We start from the raw sequence: 21,846 nt of genomic DNA, 5'->3' as shown, positions 1-21,846 counted from the left end.
CCCCTGCCCTGCTGCCATGGCAACAAAGCTTGACATTTGCTGTGTGTTTTCTGTTGTACAGGGTCTTCCAGGTCCACAGGGCCCCATTGGACCGCCTGGAGAAAAAGTAAGTCTTTTGTGGATTTCATGCGTATAATTTTCAGGAGTCCCTTAAACAATTTTCACCTTAAAAATGTTTGTTGAAAGCAAAAAGGCTACGAAATTCACATCATATGTGTTATGAGAGAAATGAATAAGAAACGTATTGGATTTCATTCAGCAAATATGCCGCAGGGCACTGTTATTAATCACTTATATTTGTATTTCTTGCTCTTTTGCTTTGGATACATAAATAAAAGGCAAAATGAGCTTCGGTGCAGGATAGATGTGACTTCAGAAGAACATCAGAAGAGCATGCATTTCTTTATGTTAGCATTTCATTTTTCATAAGTTAATTCAGTGCATGTTATTGCCTGTAGGGCATCTATGGTCTTAGAAATTCTTCTTAATCTAATCGAAGTTCTTTTTCTCCGTCTCTTCATGCAGGGTCCTCAGGGAAGGTCTGGTTTGCCTGGATTGCCTGGCGCTGATGGACCCCCTGTAAGTATCAGTGATACTGATTTATCAAGTTCTGTTTTTTTTAAACATCTTTAAATGTTTACAACAAACTTTGAGAACTATAGCTAATATCACACACTAAAGAGAAAAATATGTCTCACTTTATACTAATTATCTGTCTGTATTTTGTAGGGACATCCTGGTAAAGAGGGTCCACCTGGAGAGAAAGGAGCTTTGGTAAGGAAACAATTTTAGGGAGCATTTATGCAGAATGTGGATTAGTAATAAAAATGCATTTACTTTTGTGATGATGCTAATGCCAGGCAGCTTAAAAAAAACCCAGCAAATTGCTAATCCAAATTGTTCTCTAAGTAAAAGTGTGTCTTGGAGAGCATTTAGTCTGGATCTGTTAGCTGTCCTCTAAAAAACCAAAAAAAGTGACGATGTAATATTTGTACCTGACTTTTGGTTGTCTTCTTTCAGATTAGGAAACATTGTTTGAAAGTATCCTATCAGTATGTTTAGCTATAAACCTCTTGCAAGGTTACCCTCAGCCACAGATATTCGTTCTTTGCTGCGCACATTTCATCATTTTTCAATGTTGTCACTTTCAGGGCCAGCCCGGTCCCCAGGGCCCCATCGGCTATCCTGGCCCTCGCGGTGTGAAGGTAAAGCATTTTTGTATTTGATAGAGATTTATTGGTGTTTCGGTGAGTTTGTGATATCTGTTTGATCACATGCTCTTCGTCTTACAGGGTGCTGATGGCGTTCGTGGACTGAAGGGAGGCAAAGGAGAGAAGGTATGCAAAAATCCACATTGTTTTTGAATGATGTCTCTAGATGTTGATGCATGCGCTAAGTATCATTGCAGTGGCACTTACTGGTCACTAAATCTGCATAGAAAGAGTCCAATAGCCTCTACACCTTCTCTCCTCTTAAACCAGCATGTCATAAGTGCTGTTTAATCATGCAGAGAGAATGTCATAACACTTATTCAAGCCCCAAAATCACTCCATAACTGTTAAGTACGTCCAGAGCCACACAAACCTCTTCTTTCCCCTTTTCAAAAGCCATCAACACATTTTGAAATGAATGCTAATCAGACCTCAGTCGGCTGTAATTTAGAAATGGAGAAAAAATGTTTGAGAATGACACTTGACTGATGGTGGGATTGACACTGTAGTGCCATCATAACAAGACTGAGTGTGTAGCCGTGTCCATGTACAAATAAATAAGGCATTAGTTGGCCTCAGGTGCTTACAAAGTAGCATAATGTATCATTCACATGTAGGCGAGAGATTCAGACTTATATGTTTAGATTCATAGAATAAGAGTTCAAATCCTAATCCTTATTCAACACTGAATAATTTAGCATTAGAAGCTGGTTTACTTTTAGCTGTTTAGCACTTTAGGTGCTAGCTTAAGAGCCACACTGTTCACAGATGTAATCAAATGTCGTCCGGTGATCACAAAGTTGCACAAAGCATCATACACGTGAACGATTAAGACCAAATGAGGTTTTAGTCATAGATCGACTCTGTATCATAATAATAAGCATACATTTAGCTGTTAGCTAAATGTGCGCTAATGGCTAAAAGTAAGCTAAGTGTATTTTAACTGTAGCTTACTTGTACCACAGTTTTGGTCTAATTTATTCCATATACATAATATTGTAACTTAACTGAATGAAATCATTGGCAGTGTTGCAGTACTGCAGTATTGTCAGCAGATGGAGATCTAGTACAATGCTAAAGAATGAATAATGCTGTATTTATATGCAGAAGCTATAGCTTTATCACTCTATATGTTTTCCCTAATGTCTCATTCAACTTTTCAGGGCGAGGATGGTTTCCCAGGTTTCAAGGGAGACATGGGTCTCAAAGGCGACAGGGTAAATAACCAGCATCCAGCCTTGCTGGCTTTCAGACCATGCTAATTTAACACATGAAGGTTTGCACTGATTGGTTGGTTTTCTGTGCACGTTTAGGGTGAGCTTGGATTGGCTGGACCCAGAGGTGAGGATGGACCAGAGGGCCCGAAGGGTCGTGCAGGTCCTAACGGTGAATCTGGACCCCCGGGACCTGCTGGAGAAAAGGTGTGCTGCTTGTTGATTACGGATTACCGTTATTAGTTGATTACAGAGGTGCGGGGTGTCAGGAAGTGATGCAGAGTTGTGTTTGGAATATTAATATAAAATTAGAGGTTTGTTTGTCCAGAGATGTTCTTGCACTAATGATCTTTGGCTTGTTTTCCACCAGGGCAAACTTGGTGTTCCGGGATTGCCCGGCTATCCAGGACGTCAAGGGCCAAAGGTATGCACTTAAATTGAACATGACACCTGTACCTGCATCACGATTGTTTCACTTATGAGCTAAACAACAACTTGGCTCATTAGCATGAACTAATGCCCTCCTGAGAATGCATTATGCATGCTGCACCGAGTGAGGCTTTTTTAAAATGAGCAGCTCATGCCAGGATTGTTCCCTGGGCTGTTGGGGATGCTGGTCACGCAGGCAGTGAGGAGAAGTCGGAGCACAGATGCCTGTGTCAGACCTCAGCGCCTTTCATCAACAACAGCATCAGCTGTAGCAGCAGTACCCAATCTGGCTCAAGCCAGCCCCAAACTAGACCTTAAGTGGCCTTGGAGGTTTGGAGATCTTCTATGACAAACATTGGCACCATTACAGGCATCTAGTTGGTACAATTAGGAAGACTCTTGGGTTTTCCAGTTCACAATTTGATATGTTGCTTCTTAAATAGGACTGCACTTCACAGTCATTTAAAAATGTATAATCAGTATTTTTTTTTCTATATAAAATAAAATAATATATAAATAAAATATAGATATTCTTAAACTCCTGGAAGATTTTTGCTTTGAACGCACTGTTTCTGCATTTGCTTCAGAATATGAATAATTTAGTTATATTTGAAACTTAATTTCCAACTATTAATGAAAACTCATCTTTAGAAAAGATGTAAAGAAGACAATGCCAAATTCTGAAAATATTGTCATTTATTATTAACATGAATTTGTTTAGATCATTATTTCATTATGTTAGAATATGTTTTTTTAGGCTAAGATACTTAATACATGAAGTTAAACTTAAAATATAATTTTTAAACACTGATGAAAGCTATTTTGGGAACAATTTTGGGAATATCATTGAAAAGATATTATTAAGCCAACACGCTGTGTAAATGTATTCATTATTTGATGACATTTAGTTTTACATTTTTCCCATTATTTTTCCTCTTAACTTGTTTACAGACCACTCCTTGTAACATACTATGTTACGTAAGAACACATACTAGAGGTGTTAAGCTTTAAAAACCTTCTTATTTGTATGTCCCAAAGGACTTTAAACAATGGTGTGAGTTTTTGTTTGTCAAACCAATGACATGCAGAGGGAGTGTTCAGGGAAACCTCATTCACTATTTTTGCAGTAGCCGATTGTGGAGTAGAAATGACATATTCTACCTTTAAAGCTTGTCATGAATTTGTTTGAATCAGATGGAATAAAGCCCAGTCCTAGCAGAGGTGCTGACTCCGTCGGTAGATTTACAGTCTCGTAAATCTGCTTCTATTTAGCAGCATTAACGAACGACAGACAAGTGATGTGATTACAAGCACTTTGACATGCCATCATCTCTGGAATGGATTCAAAAAGCCTGCCAACTCTCAAATTATCATGAAGTGCACTTTTGAAGACCAGCCATCACTGTCTAAGTGGTTACTGGCGTCAGAGTTGTGGCATTTTTTATAGAGTGTCACTGCTTATTCGTCAATGTCTCACCTTTGCAGTTTCATAATATCCTTTGTGGTAAATCAAACCTGATTTCTCCAGGAGGACTGGTCTTAAAATGAATGTGTAAAACAATGTATTGATTTTCTTTCTTGAATGCTCATTTGCTGCCAGGATTGAGGAACGTGGGTAAGCTGTTTTTAATTTACTGCATTGAAAACGAGAGAAAGAAACAGACAAGAAGTGCGAATGAGAGCGATTAAGACTCATCAGCAGTGACTCTTAATCTTAACTCTGTTTGGCTGTTTATCTGACTGAGTGGCCATTTGTTTTCGTCCAACGTCTGTTGTTTCACTTGATTATTTCATCCTCTGTCCTCGGTGGACCCCGTTGTATATCCACACTGACAAGCGATCCCTTTCCCGAATCTCTCCTGCGCTTAGTCTTGTGCAAACAAAACAAGGAAACTGATAATCGAGATGGGCCTTGTTTATCTTGGGATATATCTTACACATTCAAAGTCTATCTTTCATCCACTGAATTATTCTGAGAAAAAAGCTTGCCAACAATGGGGACAAAGCAGTCTCACAGCTATTTAAAACTCTACAGTGGAAGTAGCAAAGCCAAAGATGCTAATGCTAACAGATTGTAATGGCATTTAACTGTCGGAATCAGTAGGAGAGTCGGGACTCTTGGAGTTCATCACTCATTAATATGCAGGTCCTGCTGCCTTCTCTTCCTCCCTTAAGTCTTTTTCTTTGATTTGCAGGGTTCGACCGGTTTCCCCGGATTCCCAGGAGCCAACGGAGAGAAAGGAGCCAGGGTGAGATGGATTCTTCCGACCTGCTTTGTGTGAAGTGCACACTGCATTATAACAAACATATGAAAAAGCCTGATTGATTCCTTTTATGAAAGGATTTGTATGATGACTTTGTACAAAAACACGGACATGAATCAATACGTGACTACAAAAGATGCTGGAACAATTGCGTTCGTGGTGATTCAACGAGAATCGGGCATGTGGAAAACTATTCACTTGCAGAAAGTGCGTGAATACTTGGGACAGAGGTCATTTGAATGCACTCACCTTTACTTAGACATGCACCTCACAGACAAAATGAGACCTGTTAAATTTAACACTGATTGAAATAATTCAGTTCCTGTTTAGAAATGTTACAAAATCTTAGTTTTCCTTTTACCAGCTTAGCAGGATGATTAGCCCAGAAGCTTAGCTTATCACTTAAGCTAATTACGTATTTTAAATAAAATGTTGTTTAACTAGTTATAACCAAAGTTATATGATTTAGAATTAGCATTGAGATAGCATTGTTGTGCTAAAACCCTCCATAAGAATGCCTGCGTTTTACTGCATAAATTCCTCTTTAGTATCACATTTAAAAATTTTGCTTATTGAAGCAATGGATATAGATACTGTATGTTTTTTTTTTTATAAACAGAATGCTAGAGATAAATTAAGTACAGAATCTAAACTTACCCATATGAGAAATAACAATGGTTTTGCTACAAATAAAACCAAAATAATATGGTTGATATACTTAAATACAACGCTAGCTATAGTATAAAAATGATAATTAATGCACCGAACACCATGGTTACTACACTTTCACTATAATAAAACCATGGTTAATTTTGGTAAAAGTTAGGGTAAATAATGCAATGATAAATGCGATGTACAATGTCTGTGTCAATACAGCTGCATTGCTGGATGCTAGTTGATTTCTGAACTAGTATATTTCCCTAAGTAGAAACTCAATAATTCCTCACATTAGATGGAAATTACAGCACATTCTCACTGAAATCCATAATAATCAGAGCAAAAAGTGATATGGCTCTGCATACAGTACATTGCACGCCTTTAAACCCATATATTACATGTAAAGGGTAAATTGTGCTGACTACCACTAAGGAAAACTAATCGAAAATTTCCCTTGGGAGACCCCCCACCATTAATTCAATGAAAATTGCTCTCACTAGCAAACAAACCTAGAATTTGTCTAATGTTGTTCATGGGAAACCTATCAGCAAAAGCAACTGTGCCCTAAACGTTTAAATGATTATTCATAACTTAATGTCAGGTTAGCTGCTATTTTTCCAAGTGTTTAGCTCCTGCCCATGAGCAAAGAGCAAAATGACAGTGCACTGTATGTGTGTATGTTTGTGTGCTTCTAATACACCTACACCTCATCCAAAACAAATATTACCGTGGCTCCCAGAAATCCTAGGGGAAGGTATCCAATGCTTGTTTTCCCCCATACACACTGCCATCTCATCTTGGCAAAAAGAACAGCAGCAACTGCAGCGATTGGATTTGCTTTGTGTAGCTATTGAATTCACCCTCAATTTTTAGCACACTCATTTTTCTTCTTTATTTTCAGGGAGTTGCAGGGAAAGCAGGTCCAAGAGGTCAAAGAGGTCCAACGGTATGTACAGCTTCAGCACTTCTCCCTTCGATTTTTACATAATTTTGTTGGATTATGCAAGTCACCAAACCTTAAATACGCTGAATTCTTAGGGTCCCCGTGGTGCGCGTGGTGCCAGAGGCCCAACAGGAAAGCCAGGCCCTAAGGTACTGCTTCCCTCAGACTTTGTTTTTGTCAATCACTTCCATTGCACAGTTCTTATGCTTTCCTCTCTCATTATTCAACAGGGCACAGCGGGCAACGATGGTCCACCTGGCCCACCTGGCGAGAGAGTAAGTGCCACCCAGAATGCATTGCAGCAAACATTTTTATCCCATCGTACCATCTACAGTGAGATGGTGTACGGCTTGAAGCACTCAGAGAGGGTGCTTTTGCAGGAAGCGCAGTGAGGATTAGCTCAGCATGTGGGTGTACTCCAGATAAGAGGACTTACCACCAGACCTGTGTTTTCGTCTGGAAGCTATTATAGATTTATGAAGAGCTCTTGAGCATTAGACCACTGGAAGGCTGTTGTCCAAGGCTCACATCACTCGAAATCTGATGTTGCGTTGTTTATTTCTGCTGTGAAATGCTGTTCTCGCTTCTTCCTCTATTTTTCAGTGTTTTCCTGTTTATTTATTCCGTTTCTCAGATGGAATCTGAGGGGTATCTTTTCGAAGAATTTCGAAAGGCTGTTGACTTTACCTGCGTTGCACTTAGTTGCAGCTTGTAATATTTTATTAAAATTTTGTTATTGTGATAAATTCTGCTGCCTTCCTTGTACTTTTACTGAGATAAGACAAAAGATCAGGTATTCTAGTTCACATATCAGATCCTGCTATTGCCATTAATCAGAATGCACTGCATTGTTACCTTATTTTGAGGATAAACAGCAGAATTTTTTGGCAGTCACATTTTTCTGTCTCTTCCAGGGACCTCAAGGGCCCCAGGGTCCAGTTGGTTTCTCAGGACCAAAGGGCCCCCCTGTAAGTACCTGTTTATCTATACTGTTTTAGATGCTGACAGATGTGGCATTTACAATATATTTCATCTCGTTTTGTGTTTTAGGGACCACCTGGAAAGGATGGGCTGCCCGGTCACCCTGGTCAGCGGGGAGAGACTGTAAGTGTTTTCGATCACTCACGCTTACAGATGACCTAAATAGTCTAAGCGATAACCTATAGCAGACACTGCTGATCAGTTACTCCAGCAAGAGTGTGTTCAGGGACTGAATGAGCCCACTTCCTCTGGGTTATGTGTAAATCTGAAGGAGTTATGGAGGTTCTGTCCGATCCAGGCAGAGGCTTATTTAATGACATGACCCAGTAGGAGATGCTTGTTTATCACATTTAGGAGCAATAAACTTAGTGTGAATTACTGCAGCTACATTTTGCCTGTGAAACTGTGTCATATAAAATCCAGTTGTACTTGATGGTCCACCAATAGATGGTTGTTTTCTAGACAGTAAGTGATTTTTTTTCCCCTAGGGTTTTCAAGGCAAAACTGGCCCACCAGGACCTGGAGGTGTTGTTGGACCACAGGTAGGTGTTTTATTTTTTAAGCATATATTTTATATTTTTAGCACAAGGATTTGCCTATTAATCACACAAATATGTCTGTAATGGCTTGAAAGGGTCCAACAGGAGAAACCGGCCCTATTGGTGAGAGAGGACATCCTGGACCCCCTGGTCCCCCCGGAGAGCAAGGTCTTCCAGGTGCTGGTGGAAAAGAAGGTGCAAAGGTAAATTCATATTTACATGACTTTTCGCTAAATAGAATTTATTGTGGGCAAAATACAAACAAAAAATAATTGATTGTCTTAATGTCAATAGTTAAGCTGAATTCCAAAATTCTTTTTGGAAAAATGTCTCAACATAAACAAAAAGTGCCCAGCAGGCAAGGTCAAACAGAACTAAAAATGATTGATTATGACCCTCAGTTATTATTTCTTTAGAAAAAAACGAACCAGGGGAGATCAATTTGTTGACAAACAATTCATTCTGTCCAAGTGTATCCAAGTTTTCCAGAGCTATAACGTCCGTACTTGCTGAATTCCCTTTCTAAATAGAGTCTAAATTGTTAGTAGACGTGGATTTTAAAAGCTGAACTGAATTTCTCTGAGTGTCCAACCTTCCTGTCTCCGTTTCAATTTCTGCCACTCCTAAACGGAGACACTTTAATCAGCTTGATCGGCCCACTTCAGACAGGCTGTCAGACGTGAGTGAACACCCCGGAGGCAGAGTATGCTGCCACAGTCTGAGCGGTCAGACTCACGGTCTTTCTGCAGTCATTTTCCTGATTTCGCTCGTTTGTTTCCTCGTCTTATTAGCTGAATATGACACTTTCAGTGGCCCAATCAAAATGCAGAGACACTAAGGTCAAGTGGAGGTCGTCTTTCAAATGGCTAAAACAGTGTTAAGCTTTCTAGCAATTTTAAATCTCAAAATTCACTCTCGAGCAGGCAGGGCAGGCCTGTCTGATTGCAGTTTACTGTTCGAAGGCACTTGTTAGCCCCTCAAGACACTTTAGTATTCTTAATACTTGTTTTAGGCAGGCTTGTTTTAATTGTGCTGAAGTATTAACTGTTTCTAAAACGATGAACAACAATTTATTTGGAGCTACCAGCGTTCAGTCTTTTGTGTCGTTTTTTTGATTTAGAAAATTTGATCTTTCAGTTGCAATTAGCATAATTTAGTTGGACATTTGAACGTACTGAATGTGTTTAAATATCGTTTACATAAAATGTCGTTTACATAAAATCTTTCAAATTCCGATTCCAGCTTGATTCCCTCAAAAATGTGGACTAAAATCTTTCTTGGGCCTGCAAATTTTACTTTCTGTCTGTCAATCTGTTTGAAAACATGCTTCATTATATAGAATTTACACACTTCAGTTTTAATCATACTGTGAGTCAGAGATATTAATTGAATCGACCTGCCAGCGCTGGCGACGGTGGATTTGAAGCTAGCAATAATTCAGTATCATTTCATCAGTTTGGAGCTCATTAGCATCAGCTGAGAATTCATTCTGTCTAAATTTGCTCTTCATTATATTTGAAGTTCAATAAAGTATTCAATTGCCAACTGTCTGTCCACAGGGAGATCCAGGTCCTCCGGGCAGTCCAGGAAAAGATGGTCCTCCAGGACTGAGAGGGTTCCCAGGAGAGAGAGGTCTTCCTGGAGTGACAGTAAGATCATGCTCCCATCGCGAATAAATCACTGCAATAAATCCTCCTAATCTTAGAGGTAGACAAGAGATTTAGACAGCAGCCCTGGCTCATTACATCTACAGAATTGGACTGAAATACACTCCACAAAGTCTTTAATAGGGCGTATAACCTCTAAAAAAAGCTAACTTTGCATTGTTTAATGCAGAGATACATTATGATAATTTGACTGCGGTTCACGTTTTTCCCTTTGCCACCTTTTGAAGCGGTTGGGTTGTTGTCTTTTATATGTATTATCTGCCCAGAGAATGATTTAATTGGAAATGTTGCCAATTAGATTTTGGGAGACGAGGTTGTTTGTTCATTGTTGATGCCTGATCTCAAGGTCAGTGGCAGAGACTGGCTCTCCATGCACTGCCTGATTGTTTTCTACTGGGGCGATTTTTTTCCTCTCTCTTAGGACAGCAACAGTCATTACTGAGACCACCGTGTGTGTCTGCCCTTTAGAGAGGCAATCTCAAGCCCTCACTCACAAAACACAACGGCAGCTTCATGAGACCTGACACATACACACACACACAGAGATGCACCTATAAAGATGTTCATGAAACAACTGCATGATATTTTTTATTAGTTTCATTTTAGTATATAAGTGTCATTTATGGGACCAAAAGTTCATTTACATGGATTCACAAATCTCCTCACATATACACACACACATGAGAGCTTTTGCCAGCGCTTTGATTTTTACTGTGCCCCAGTTGACAACTGTCCTGTGAGAGAAAAGGGGGCCAATAAATATCAATCGAGTAGCAGCAGAACCAGCAGGCAGTCGAGTTCTGTGGATGTCTCTCTCATATGGAAGATTAATGAAAGCCACAGTCAGAAGAGACCAAACCCACTGTCAGTTTGTGCTGTAATAGTACAAAAATCAGTTTAGAAGCAGTAGAAGCAACAGTCTGTCATAACATGGTTATAAGTTTGAAAATATAATTTCTATTACATATTTTTGCTTACTTTCAGAAGTAGCTTACACAGAAAATCAAAACTTTGTGATTAGTTACACACAATCATGTTATTATGTTTGGATTAAAGATTACATATGGACTGGTTATAGTGCTTTTTGGGACTTGTTGTAGGTAACGGTTCTTTAAAAGTAACCGTTTTTAACAACATGAGGGTAAGTATTTTTTAATTTTTGGTTAGCCATTCGCTTTAATAAAAAGCTTACAATGCTGTTGGTGAAATCTGAGAGCTGTGTGAGACCACCATATCTCTGGATTTATTTCTTGTAATTGCAGAATAGGATTTCATATGAATTCATTAGAGTATTATTCTTTCAGGGTTTTGTGTTTCCCACAGTGTTCCAGGTAATATTTGAAGCAGTTAACTTTATGAGCAAGAAAGAGAGCAGAAATAGAGTAATTATGATCACAGGCTGAATGCAATAGTTCTTCTAAAAATGATAGATAGGTACATTTTGTCATCTCAAAAATCCGTTACCCTCATTTCATTTTAAACTCTTTCTTTGTTTCGTGTAATATCTCAGGAGTATTTTTCAATGTAACTTTGCACCATCTTCCTTTAAGCAGAAGTTCTCAAATATCTTTCCATAGATTCAAACTTTAGGACAAGAGATGCCTAAAACTAGGTTTAATGTAGGCAAACACCATTGGCTTGTGGATCATGGCTGGTCACAACACAAGAAAGTACCAATGTTGAAAAAAGCACAACCACAAACACGCACTGGATTTTCAAAAGCTTTCAGTGTGAAATCTCCATTATGTGTTGATGATATTGTGCAGGTAGATTTATTTGCTCAGGCACGGTGCACTAAAACCTACAGTACATATTTATATCTGCTTTGAGCATCAATAGATAACGTGTTGGATAATGCTCAAGGGAAAATAACGAATGCTGACACTTTGAAATGAACTTTCTTGTTAAGCCTGTTTACTAACTCATATTTTGTTCTTCTTTCTCTTTCTCTTTTGCCCTCTGCAGGGTCCACCTGGTTTGAAAGGAGCCGAGGGCCCTCAAGGCCCCCCTGGTCCTGTTGTAAGTACTCTGTTTCCATGGTTTCCCATCACTCAATGCGAATAGCTCATTCTCTCAAAAGCAACATTCAATATTTAGGAGTCTGAGAGGGTTGAGGGAGTGGTTAGGAAGATCTAAGGCTCAAAAACACCATTAAGGATTTTTAAAAAGTATTCTTCACTACCGAACACACACACACAAACAAAGAAGAGTTGATTTATACTCTCAATAAACAAGAGATACCGAAGCAAACAGAGCTGGATCAATGTCTCCCACAGTGCCTCATGCAATGGCATTAGCTAACACTAGAGGGTGTGATGGTGACCACCAGAGTGTCTCGAGATAAATTCACAGAACTGGTTTGTAATTACCTCCTCTTGACATTTTATACCATAGCTGTTTCATTAGATTTCATGTGACGGGCATGCCGTTGAATGTCCTCAAGAGTTTCTTGAATTAAAACCACATTCTTTTCTTCACTGATTCATTTCTCTTAAGGAAAAAAAGATAAGTATTGTCACCCTATAATTGCTCTTTTTCAGGCCTTGACAGTGTGCTGCCAGATTAGAATGGATGGATGAAAAGTCATTGAGGAGTTTTAAATTCAGCTGTGTCAGTCCGATAAAGGATACATTTGCATTTGTATGAAGATGCAGGGGTCTACAAATTAAACCACGTTTAGAAAGAGAGATAAGAAGTCTAAGGGCATGTTCGCCCACTAGTAAGAGCAGATTTGGTGCCCAACAGGAAGTTTTTTTTGTTCTTTCAACAGCTTGTGACGCTCTGTTGTATGGAAGCTTTTTGCACTTTCCATAACACATTATCCAGATTTGGGCAATTTCATCCACATGTGTTGAAGATTCTCTGTTTTGACCCTGTGCAATGATTTAATTAGCAGTGCTTGCAAAGACAATGGTCACTCATAGGTGCAATTTGATGCATAAAGGCTCCTGCATGGCTTGCACCACAGATATGATGGGGAAATCCAAAGCATTTTAAAACCAAATAGCAACACCCTAACTTTAGCGTAATAACATTGACAACCACCAGTACACCTCTGCAGCCAGATAGCAAAAGCCTAAAATTCAATTAGTAACATGGTAAAAACACTCAGAACACCTTAGCAGCCACAACATCACCATAGCATAGTAACATGTTAAAAGATTGCTTCTATGTATGTAAATGTAAATTGAATATTTAGAATGCCTTAGCAACTGCATTGCAACCTCAAAACAGCAACAACACATGAGAAAACACAGAGAGCCCCTTAGCAACTACCTACAGTAGCAACAGCCTAAAATCTGTATAGAAACATGTTAAAAAACCATACTATAGCAACATCCAAGCATTAGCTTAATAGCATTAAAAAACATTAGAACACCTTAGCAACTGCATGGAAACAGCCTAAAAGTTGTGTAGGTACATGTCAAAAACACAGAAAACTCCTTAGCAACTGCAAAACTATCGCCTAATATCTGTATTGTAACATATAAAAAACATCAAAAACAATCGGAATACCTTAGTAACCACATAGCAACAGCCTAACATCAACATAGTAAGTTGTTAAAAACAGAGGGCACCTAGGCAACAGCCCAACATCAGCATAACATTGAAACAATAAGAACACCTTAGTAACTGCATAGCAACATCAAAAACAATCAGAACACCTTAGTAACTGCATAGCAACAGCCTAACATCAGCATAACAACATCAAACACAATCGGAACACCATGGCACCTACACAGCAACATGTTTAAAAAACACTGAGAACTTGTTAGCAGCTGCATAGCAACAGCCAAACATTTGCATTAAAAAAAAATGTAAAAGCACTCTGAACACCTTAGCAACCACCAAACATCATCATCTAGTCATCTAGTAAACATATTGTGCCTCAGCATAGTTTTACACAGCGCTATTTGTGTTCGGAGTAATTTTGACTGGGTTGAACATCAAAAAAGACACGTACCTTTAAAAAGTGGTGTATCTCTGCAGTTGTTTATGGTATTATTTATGCAGTTGAAAGGATAAATTGTCCGAAAATTGTCTGAAATGTCTTGATTTTTGGGGAGCTAGAGCAAAATCATTCAAAAGCAAAAGCTCCTCATTTGGATTTTCAGCACTAAAAATACATCCTTAAAAGGATGTGCTGTGGTGGTCGCTTGGGAGAGACCGGTTTAATCCTTTATACATAACTAATGAATAAGGTACGGCAGATCTTTAGAAGCATATTAATGTGGTCTTGTGTAGCATGTATGTCTATGGAGTATCTACGAGATAAATATGTTAAATCACGGGTTGTAATAGGGTTCCCCTGGTGAGAGAGGAGCAGCAGGACCTGCTGGCCCCATTGGCCTGTCCGGACGAACTGGACCTCAGGGACCCCCGGGACCTGCTGGAGAGAAGGGCGCACCGGTAATTGTGCTGATTAGATATTAAAATGATACACTTGTTTTTATTATATTACATAATACATTCATGAGTGACAGTGAATAATTTAAGGTTTGTTATAGCACAGTAACAGCATAGCCTCCACCTTTTTAGTATTTTTCAGCAAATGTAAAAAATGTTTGTGCTTAAGGCTGCAATTCATAATGTGATTTGGAAACTGAAAAATCATTTTGTATTTTTTTTCAGGGAGAGAGAGGTCCTCCAGGTCCAGCCGGTCGGGATGGAGTACAAGGTCCAGTTGGTCTACCAGGTCCAGCAGGACCTCAGGGTCCACCTGGAGAAGATGGTGACAAGGTTGACTGTAGTTTTGATTACATTAATACATTAACCAAAGTTAGCTGATGCATTAAGCTCCTGAAGAATTCACAATTGTTTGTGTTTTCATCAAGTTCTAAAGCTACATTAACAGGTGTACACCACCAAAAAATTAAAATGAGTCAAGAAAATACATCTTTCTTATCCTTTTAGCAAATTGCATGAATCTCACTAAAATTAGAAATAAAGGTAAGAAAGTAAAATACACTTAATTCAAGAAGAACACTTTTAGAGTGTTGCTTCTTAAATGTTGTACTTTTTAAATATACTAGAATACAAGAAAATTATTTTTCTCTTATCACTTTAGTATCTCTCACATCTTTTTTCCCAGAATTCCTCGCCCTCACTTTTAAGACAGCGATTATTCTTCATCATCACAAACACACACTGTACGGCCATCTGAAACGCACGCCTATCTCTCTGTCACTCTCCCTTGCCGCCAATCCATCATCATCAGCAAAGGCGGCCCATAATCAAATTAGTGCAGGGTACCATAAATGTTGTCTCTCCATCAGTATCCTCTAACAAGCTTCATGGGCTTACGTGCCGAGAATATGTTGTAGAAATGCTTTATCTGGCCATGTCTGTTAGTTCAGAGACAATATTTATCATTTCATTTACAGTAAAACTCCATGCAGGTCAACGGCAATGTCATATCTTTTACTGCACAGTAAATGGTTTACTTTGACATGGAGCTTCTTTCAGTTATATTCACCGGTGTGTGATTTATCTGTTATATAGTTTTAAAAAGCCAAAATGGATATTGCATGACTGATTTTAAAACCTTTTCAGGGAGAAGTGGGAGAACCAGGCCAGAAGGGAAGCAAAGGCGACAAAGGCGAACACGTGAGTAAATTCGACTGTAAAATCCATATTTATTCACACAGTACAATTTGCATGCAAAAGCAAACATACAGCACAAGCAGTATAGTCCGATTTACAATTGAATGAATGGTACAAACCGGTTGAATTAATTTATTTGTAACAACCACAAACCATGAATTACATATTCAAATTGTCAATCACTGAATTAGTTTACGCAGTTCTTAACTTTAATCACACGTACGATCATGCCCAACTTGAAATTAACTAACTGAAGCAAATAATTACCTCAAAAGTACAAAAAGAACCAGTATTTGATTGATTAAGGAAACAGGATTATTGCATTTTGTAAGATTTCCCATCTCTTAGTTCAGCTCTGTTGTTCTGATCACCTCCTTTATTGTGTACACTAGGGTCCTCCAGGACCACCTGGTCTTCAGGGAACTATTGGAGCTCCAGGACCTGCTGTACGTCTTAACTTCACATACAAAAACTATTATTTGTGACTTTACGCACAAGGAAAAGCATTGACTAATGTCTTTTTCAGGGAGGTGATGGTGAACCAGGTCCTCGTGGACAGCAGGGTATGTTTGGACAGAAGGGAGATGAAGGATCCCGAGGCTTCCCTGGACCTCCTGGTCCCATCGGTCTGCAGGTGAGTGCCAATGACAGCCCAAATATAAGCTAACATTTTTATTTTGTGTAGCACCGAGTACCCAGTCCCATGGTAACTCAGACTAATGCTGCGCAAACAACATTAACTGGTGGCCCTGGGCAGTAGATGCATTGGGAGGTGTTTGAGATGTGAATTGATTTCCTTTTGATTCTCCCTCTGCTGGAATCGCCCTGTGAATAAGTACAGACTCGGTACAGACATGCACGAGCAGGGTTCATTGCATTAACCGTTTAAAAAAAAACTGTCGGTTTACTGGTAATATAATTGCTAACATTTTAATTATGCTACTAATTGGTGAATTTATTAAAGGTGGAAAAGGTTTTGTGGAATATAATAGTAATTTTAACTAGAGGCTAGCAATATATAGCAGTTCTCACATTTGTCGCAAAGGCAATTTAAATCAATATTTATGCATATGCATTGACTGACTGCATTCTTGAAAAATTTAAACAAACATGTTCAGACCTCTCTCTCTCTCTCTCTCTCTCTCTCTCTCTCTCTCTCTATATATATATATATATATATATATATATATAGAGAGAGAGAGAGAGAGAGAGAGAAAAAAAAGAGACTAATATATATGTGTATATTACATAAGATATATATGTATAGGATTTTTCTTTGGACAGTCAACACATAATTTAGTTGCCTTGTTTTGAACCATGCAAATTAGCAGTCATGTCATGTTTGAGTGGTAAACACTGTATTTGTAGAAGATTTATATTAATCATCTCATCTCTCTCTTTTCATTTGATCACATTACGATCTGAAGCCTCAAGGTTCTGCCATTTCTCTATCCATCAATTAGCTGATTCCTCTGAAGGCGAGTCATTGCTGTAATGGAGCAACATCGACTGCTCCTATAGTCCTCTTACGCCACCAAATCTCGGAGCCATTTGATTCAATTGAGTTTTAATTGGGCGTAATGCACTTCCATTTGGATTTTATTAATTGCATTTAGTGACCCGGTCCAATAGACATTAGAGCAGTGAACACACACCCTTCAGGCTGTAATGAGTGTTTATGTTAATGGTCTCTGACTAAGGGCTTCTGCCCCGATGAGATCTCTTACCAGTCAGCGAGAACGTGATGGTCTGCCAAGTCCGCAGGGCACGTGGGTATTGGGCGAGTAAATATCAGACAAAATTAGACTTTAGATGTCCTCACTCCTGACATGTTACGGCTAACGAAGAAACGACTTTGAATAAGCAGCGCCCGAAGTCGAGGCAATTAGGGAGTAAATGTCAAGGATCAAACACATATGATACCGGGTTCACATGCCTAGGTTGTTTATTCGCCAGCACAGGTGTGTTTCATCCGAGGTCTCTAATGATATAGTATTTTGGACTTCCCTGGTTACTCTCACTGATGGATGTTTCACCTTTTCTGCTGGGAAAAACATTTAATTGGCCATTAATTAAGTTGAAAAACGGTATGAATTTGTCAGCTAGCCCCTTAGCAGAGAGCAGTGTCAAAATAAACACAAAAACTTATTTTCGGTGGCCCGTTTTCTTCTCATAGTGCTCAAAAGTGATTCAAAATGTGTTTCGCTTAAGTCCAAGGTGCATTTTTAGGGAACAATGGTTTGATGGGGGACATGTCCTTCCCCAAATGTTCAAATGAAACTTGTGCTGCTCTGGGGACATATTTGGTAAATGTGCATAGATGGGTTTTTGTGCTGGGTAAAATAGCTGTCATATTGTGCTTAGCCCTGAAAGTCCTCTACGTTTTTCACCCCTCACCATTCACCACCTATAAAAAGGTGACAAACAATATAGTGTTCGCATTGAACATGGTCTAAAAATCTAACAAAGAATATTAGCTGCTCTCTTGGATTTCAAGATGACAGACAGTGAAACTCAATAAACACTCCTGTACTCCGCCTCTGCTTCTTCCATTTGCCATATGGCCCTTTTGCCTTTCTCCGCCAATTCTGAAATGAAGCATTATTGCTGTCCTCCGGTAACTGCGTCTGGGCCAGATTATTCTTCTCTTTTCATCAGAGGGACCATTTCAGTGCCTCACTGCAACAGTGTGTTTTTGAACCTTTATTTGCACTGCTGCTGATGTCAATGTATTATAGTATATAAATATATGGGCATTTACGTTATTAATATATATTATCATTTTTATTTTATTTTTTTACAGGGTCTTCCTGGACCACCTGGTGAGAAAGGGGAAAATGGAGACGTTGGTCCTATGGTAAGATGTTGTAACCAATTACTAACTATCGTTATTTTATTACGTATTTATTATTTATGAACTGCCTTTCACATGACTTAATATTATTTTGCTATTTTGTTTTATATAATTTTATTATCCATTTTTTATGGTTTAACCTACAGTTATTAGTAAAGTCTCATTTGTCTTTCTTCTTGTTTCGCCACAGGGTCCCCCTGGCCCACCTGGTCCCAGAGGTCCTCAAGGTCCTTCCGGTGCTGACGTAAGACCATCTCTCACCACTGAACATTTTATCCCATCAGCAAATCCATTAATTACACCACTTTGTTTAACTAAATGGCTCTAGAGTTAATGGTTATACAATATAAATGGTATGCCTCTTAACAAATCGACTTCTTTTATTGAAGGGTCCACAAGGTCCTCCTGGTGGAATAGGAGGAATGGGATCTGTAGGTGAGAAGGTAAGAGTGTTCCCAGCTTTCGTGTTCATTGCCAAAAATATGGTGGCTATGGTTCTGTTTCAAATCTCTGTTACAGACTTCATTAATTTATTATTCGTGTCATCTTTTTGTCTGAATTAGTATAACAAAACGATTAATGCCTACATTACCGCAGATCTGATAATCCCCCTCCGTTTCACTGCTATTTGGCAGGCCCACAGGCCATCAATATTTAACACTGTGGCTGGCTGTGGAGATGAATTTAGAATATGTAACAGGTCACCATGATGTTACATCCATTAGGAGCCAAACGTTGAGTCCACTACAGCCCAGACAAGCAACAAAGAAGCTACATGAAGCTTTGTTTAGATAATAGCAATTATGATTCATTCCGTCTACTTGACATCTCAGATTGATCTTCAGTCATCTTTCGAAAACAGTGAAGATGACGTATAAAGAAACCAAATGGCAATGCTACTAATTGTCTGAAGTTGAAGAAACCAGATTTAAATCAGGAATTTCCACAAATGGAAGTTCAACTTTAATTTCAGTATGATTTGTTTGCACTTTGCCTAGTTGACTGCTAGAAAGGCTGGAATTTCGAGTCAAATGGAACATCATATAGCATAATTATATGGTGCCGTGTAATAACTTATAACTTGCAATATTCTTTACAGGGTGAGCAAGGAGAAGCTGGAAACCCTGGACCTCCTGGCGAGCCTGGACCTGGGGTAAGTGAAGTTTTCGAGAAAGATCTGTGTGATGGTGCGGTTAATCACTTCCTGTAAGCTTCTCAGGCTTTATTGATTGTCTCAAATTAAGCGGCCACACTAAGTGAGTTGGTAAATTGCAGGAATGATTCCAATAAAGGGGTTTCCTTTCATCATATAATGAAATGCTTAAAACAGTGAAGTTTGCAATTAAATTTTGCTCACACCGTTGTCAGTTTTTTCTATAAACAATAACAAAATTTCAATTTTATATACTGTACATTATATACTGTAACTTAAAAATGTCCATGTATTGAAACAAATTTGAAAAAACAACAGTTCTGACACCGGAAATACATTAAATTATGACTTGTCCATTACCATATTAAAAAAAAAAAATGTCTGGTTGGTGTTCAGAAACCTTAAGTAACATTATAAGTGGGAAGTCATCAGTGGGGAAAAAAAATCTGATGATTAAAGCTAAAAAAAGTTAACTTTGTTATTTTTTGGAATATCTAAATTACAGCCTGTCAAAACTCTAACCTGTCAATACCGACATGAATGGCTGATTAACTCTTTTGAATTACTATATCGGAATGTAGAGCGTGGCTGCACTCATTGTTCTCAGGGTGCTTTTGTTCATGGAGTGCCTCAGGGCTCTTTATTCTGCCCTTTCATCTTTGTTATATATGCTGCAGGGCCCAAAAGGTGAGCGAGGAGAGAAAGGTGAAGCTGGTCCCTCTGGTGCTGCTGGACCTGCAGGTCCCAAAGGACCCCCTGGAGATGATGGACCCAAGGGTAATCCTGTAAGTGTGACAACTAGCATGAGATCTTATGCACGTATAAAAAGCATAAAAGCTTATATGTCATTACAGCAATGAGGTGAGCCTTACTGAAACAAAAAAAAATCATTTTAGATGAATTATGCTGATTAAAACACTACTTAGACATTTTTTGAGTACTATATGTGTCCAAGATTAATAATAAAGATTGTAATTCAACTGAATTGTCACTGTGTCTCTAATTGATGCATTTAGTTTTGTAGGTCCTAATATTTGTTAAGGACATTTAAGTTATTAACATATCCCCCTGTTTAAACCTGTGTTTTCAATCTGTTACCACAGGGCCCTGTTGGTTTTCCTGGAGACCCAGGTCCACCTGGTGAGCCAGGTGTTGCTGTAAGTGTCAAAATACATCACTAAAAGGGCTGTAAATTATTATTATTATTATTAATTATTATTATTATTATTATTATTATTATTATTATTATTATTATTATTATTTAAATTAAAAAATGGTTGTTTCATGTATTTACCATTGATTGTAAATTGTTAAACTGTCTTAAGCAAGGCATTCGCTTTTTTTTTTCCAATTGTCAATTTATTTGTGTCTGAAATATTGTGGATTATCAGGGAATAGATGGAGGCCCAGGAGAAAAAGGAGAGGATGGGGAATCTGGTCAACCTGTGAGTATCAACAATATTTAGGTGGTGTAATTACTTTTTCAATTATACAGTATGTTTGACTTCCATTATAATTTCCTGCTGTATGCGTTAAATTGCAGAGCATTGTTTGTCCTATCATATAAGTATATATACAGTACAGATAGATTAATAAACTTTTGTATATGTGGAAGTCAGATATAATTGCCTTAGCTTACAGTGGCAGCCTATAAATTGCAGTCCTTATTAACATTTATTATAGCAATTAGAATTTTCCAGTGCAGGAAAATTGGTTAATTTACCGTTAAATTCAATGCATCTGAATCTCCAGGTTTACAAATGTGAACGTCTAGCGTTGAGAGTCTCATTGCGAGGCCCATTTATAAGCTACAGTTCTATGAAAATTTAATGAGGGGAGGTTTGTTTTGAGCAACAAACTTTCTCAAAAAATGCATACGGCTTCCCTTCTCTGATTAGAAGAAGTTTATCCATTTAAAATCAAATCAATCACACAGCTGAATAATTTTGTAAATTTGTATCCACCCCACATTGGCATGCTTTTGAAACCCCAGGGTTTCTTAATTGTGTTCAGTTAATTTCACAAAATGATAAAAGACAGTTTAGTTGTGAAAAGTTTAGTTTTAAACGTAAAGTCTATTATCTACATTCAGTTTCTTCCTTCTCTCCGTTTTAGGGACCTCCTGGTCCTTCTGGAGAAGCTGGCCCACCGGGACCTCCTGGCAAAAGAGTATGTATAGTCTTCACTGCCATTATATTTTCAGCAGCATCCATTTAGCAGGTTTTTTTGAACATTGCTGGCATGAAAATCACGCTTTCCTAATGATCAATATTTTGTGTTTTCCAAGGAATAGGCAGAATAGTATTTCCCACTAAGAATTGAACAATGAA

At 38.4% G+C, this 21,846-nt stretch overlaps 1 protein-coding gene across 1 annotated transcript in view; it reads left to right on the top strand.

Annotated features, from left to right (window-relative positions):
• Window positions 1-21,846, top strand: part of col11a1a (collagen, type XI, alpha 1a) — a 61,673-nt gene that overhangs the window by 28,184 nt on the left and 11,643 nt on the right. Inside the window, exons 24-54 of the mRNA XM_043225744.1 lie at window positions 62-106; window positions 526-579; window positions 730-774; window positions 1,152-1,205; window positions 1,293-1,337; window positions 2,375-2,428; window positions 2,525-2,632; window positions 2,796-2,849; window positions 5,050-5,103; window positions 6,677-6,721; window positions 6,814-6,867; window positions 6,949-6,993; window positions 7,633-7,686; window positions 7,769-7,822; window positions 8,188-8,241; window positions 8,334-8,441; window positions 9,798-9,887; window positions 11,871-11,924; window positions 14,208-14,315; window positions 14,538-14,645; window positions 15,459-15,512; window positions 15,902-15,955; window positions 16,036-16,143; window positions 18,313-18,366; window positions 18,554-18,607; window positions 18,753-18,806; window positions 19,463-19,516; window positions 20,194-20,301; window positions 20,620-20,673; window positions 20,908-20,961; window positions 21,632-21,685. Coding sequence (XP_043081679.1) covers window positions 62-106; window positions 526-579; window positions 730-774; window positions 1,152-1,205; window positions 1,293-1,337; window positions 2,375-2,428; window positions 2,525-2,632; window positions 2,796-2,849; window positions 5,050-5,103; window positions 6,677-6,721; window positions 6,814-6,867; window positions 6,949-6,993; window positions 7,633-7,686; window positions 7,769-7,822; window positions 8,188-8,241; window positions 8,334-8,441; window positions 9,798-9,887; window positions 11,871-11,924; window positions 14,208-14,315; window positions 14,538-14,645; window positions 15,459-15,512; window positions 15,902-15,955; window positions 16,036-16,143; window positions 18,313-18,366; window positions 18,554-18,607; window positions 18,753-18,806; window positions 19,463-19,516; window positions 20,194-20,301; window positions 20,620-20,673; window positions 20,908-20,961; window positions 21,632-21,685 — 1,989 coding nt within the window. The remainder of the gene's footprint in view (window positions 1-61; window positions 107-525; window positions 580-729; window positions 775-1,151; window positions 1,206-1,292; window positions 1,338-2,374; window positions 2,429-2,524; window positions 2,633-2,795; window positions 2,850-5,049; window positions 5,104-6,676; window positions 6,722-6,813; window positions 6,868-6,948; window positions 6,994-7,632; window positions 7,687-7,768; window positions 7,823-8,187; window positions 8,242-8,333; window positions 8,442-9,797; window positions 9,888-11,870; window positions 11,925-14,207; window positions 14,316-14,537; window positions 14,646-15,458; window positions 15,513-15,901; window positions 15,956-16,035; window positions 16,144-18,312; window positions 18,367-18,553; window positions 18,608-18,752; window positions 18,807-19,462; window positions 19,517-20,193; window positions 20,302-20,619; window positions 20,674-20,907; window positions 20,962-21,631; window positions 21,686-21,846) is intronic.

This window comes from Puntigrus tetrazona, chromosome 24, assembly GCF_018831695.1.
Source record: "Puntigrus tetrazona isolate hp1 chromosome 24, ASM1883169v1, whole genome shotgun sequence".
In the NCBI taxonomy this organism is placed as follows: Eukaryota; Metazoa; Chordata; class Actinopteri; order Cypriniformes; family Cyprinidae; genus Puntigrus; species Puntigrus tetrazona.
Note: the sequence above shows the minus strand (reverse complement) of the source record. Positions and strands in the feature narration are given on the sequence as shown.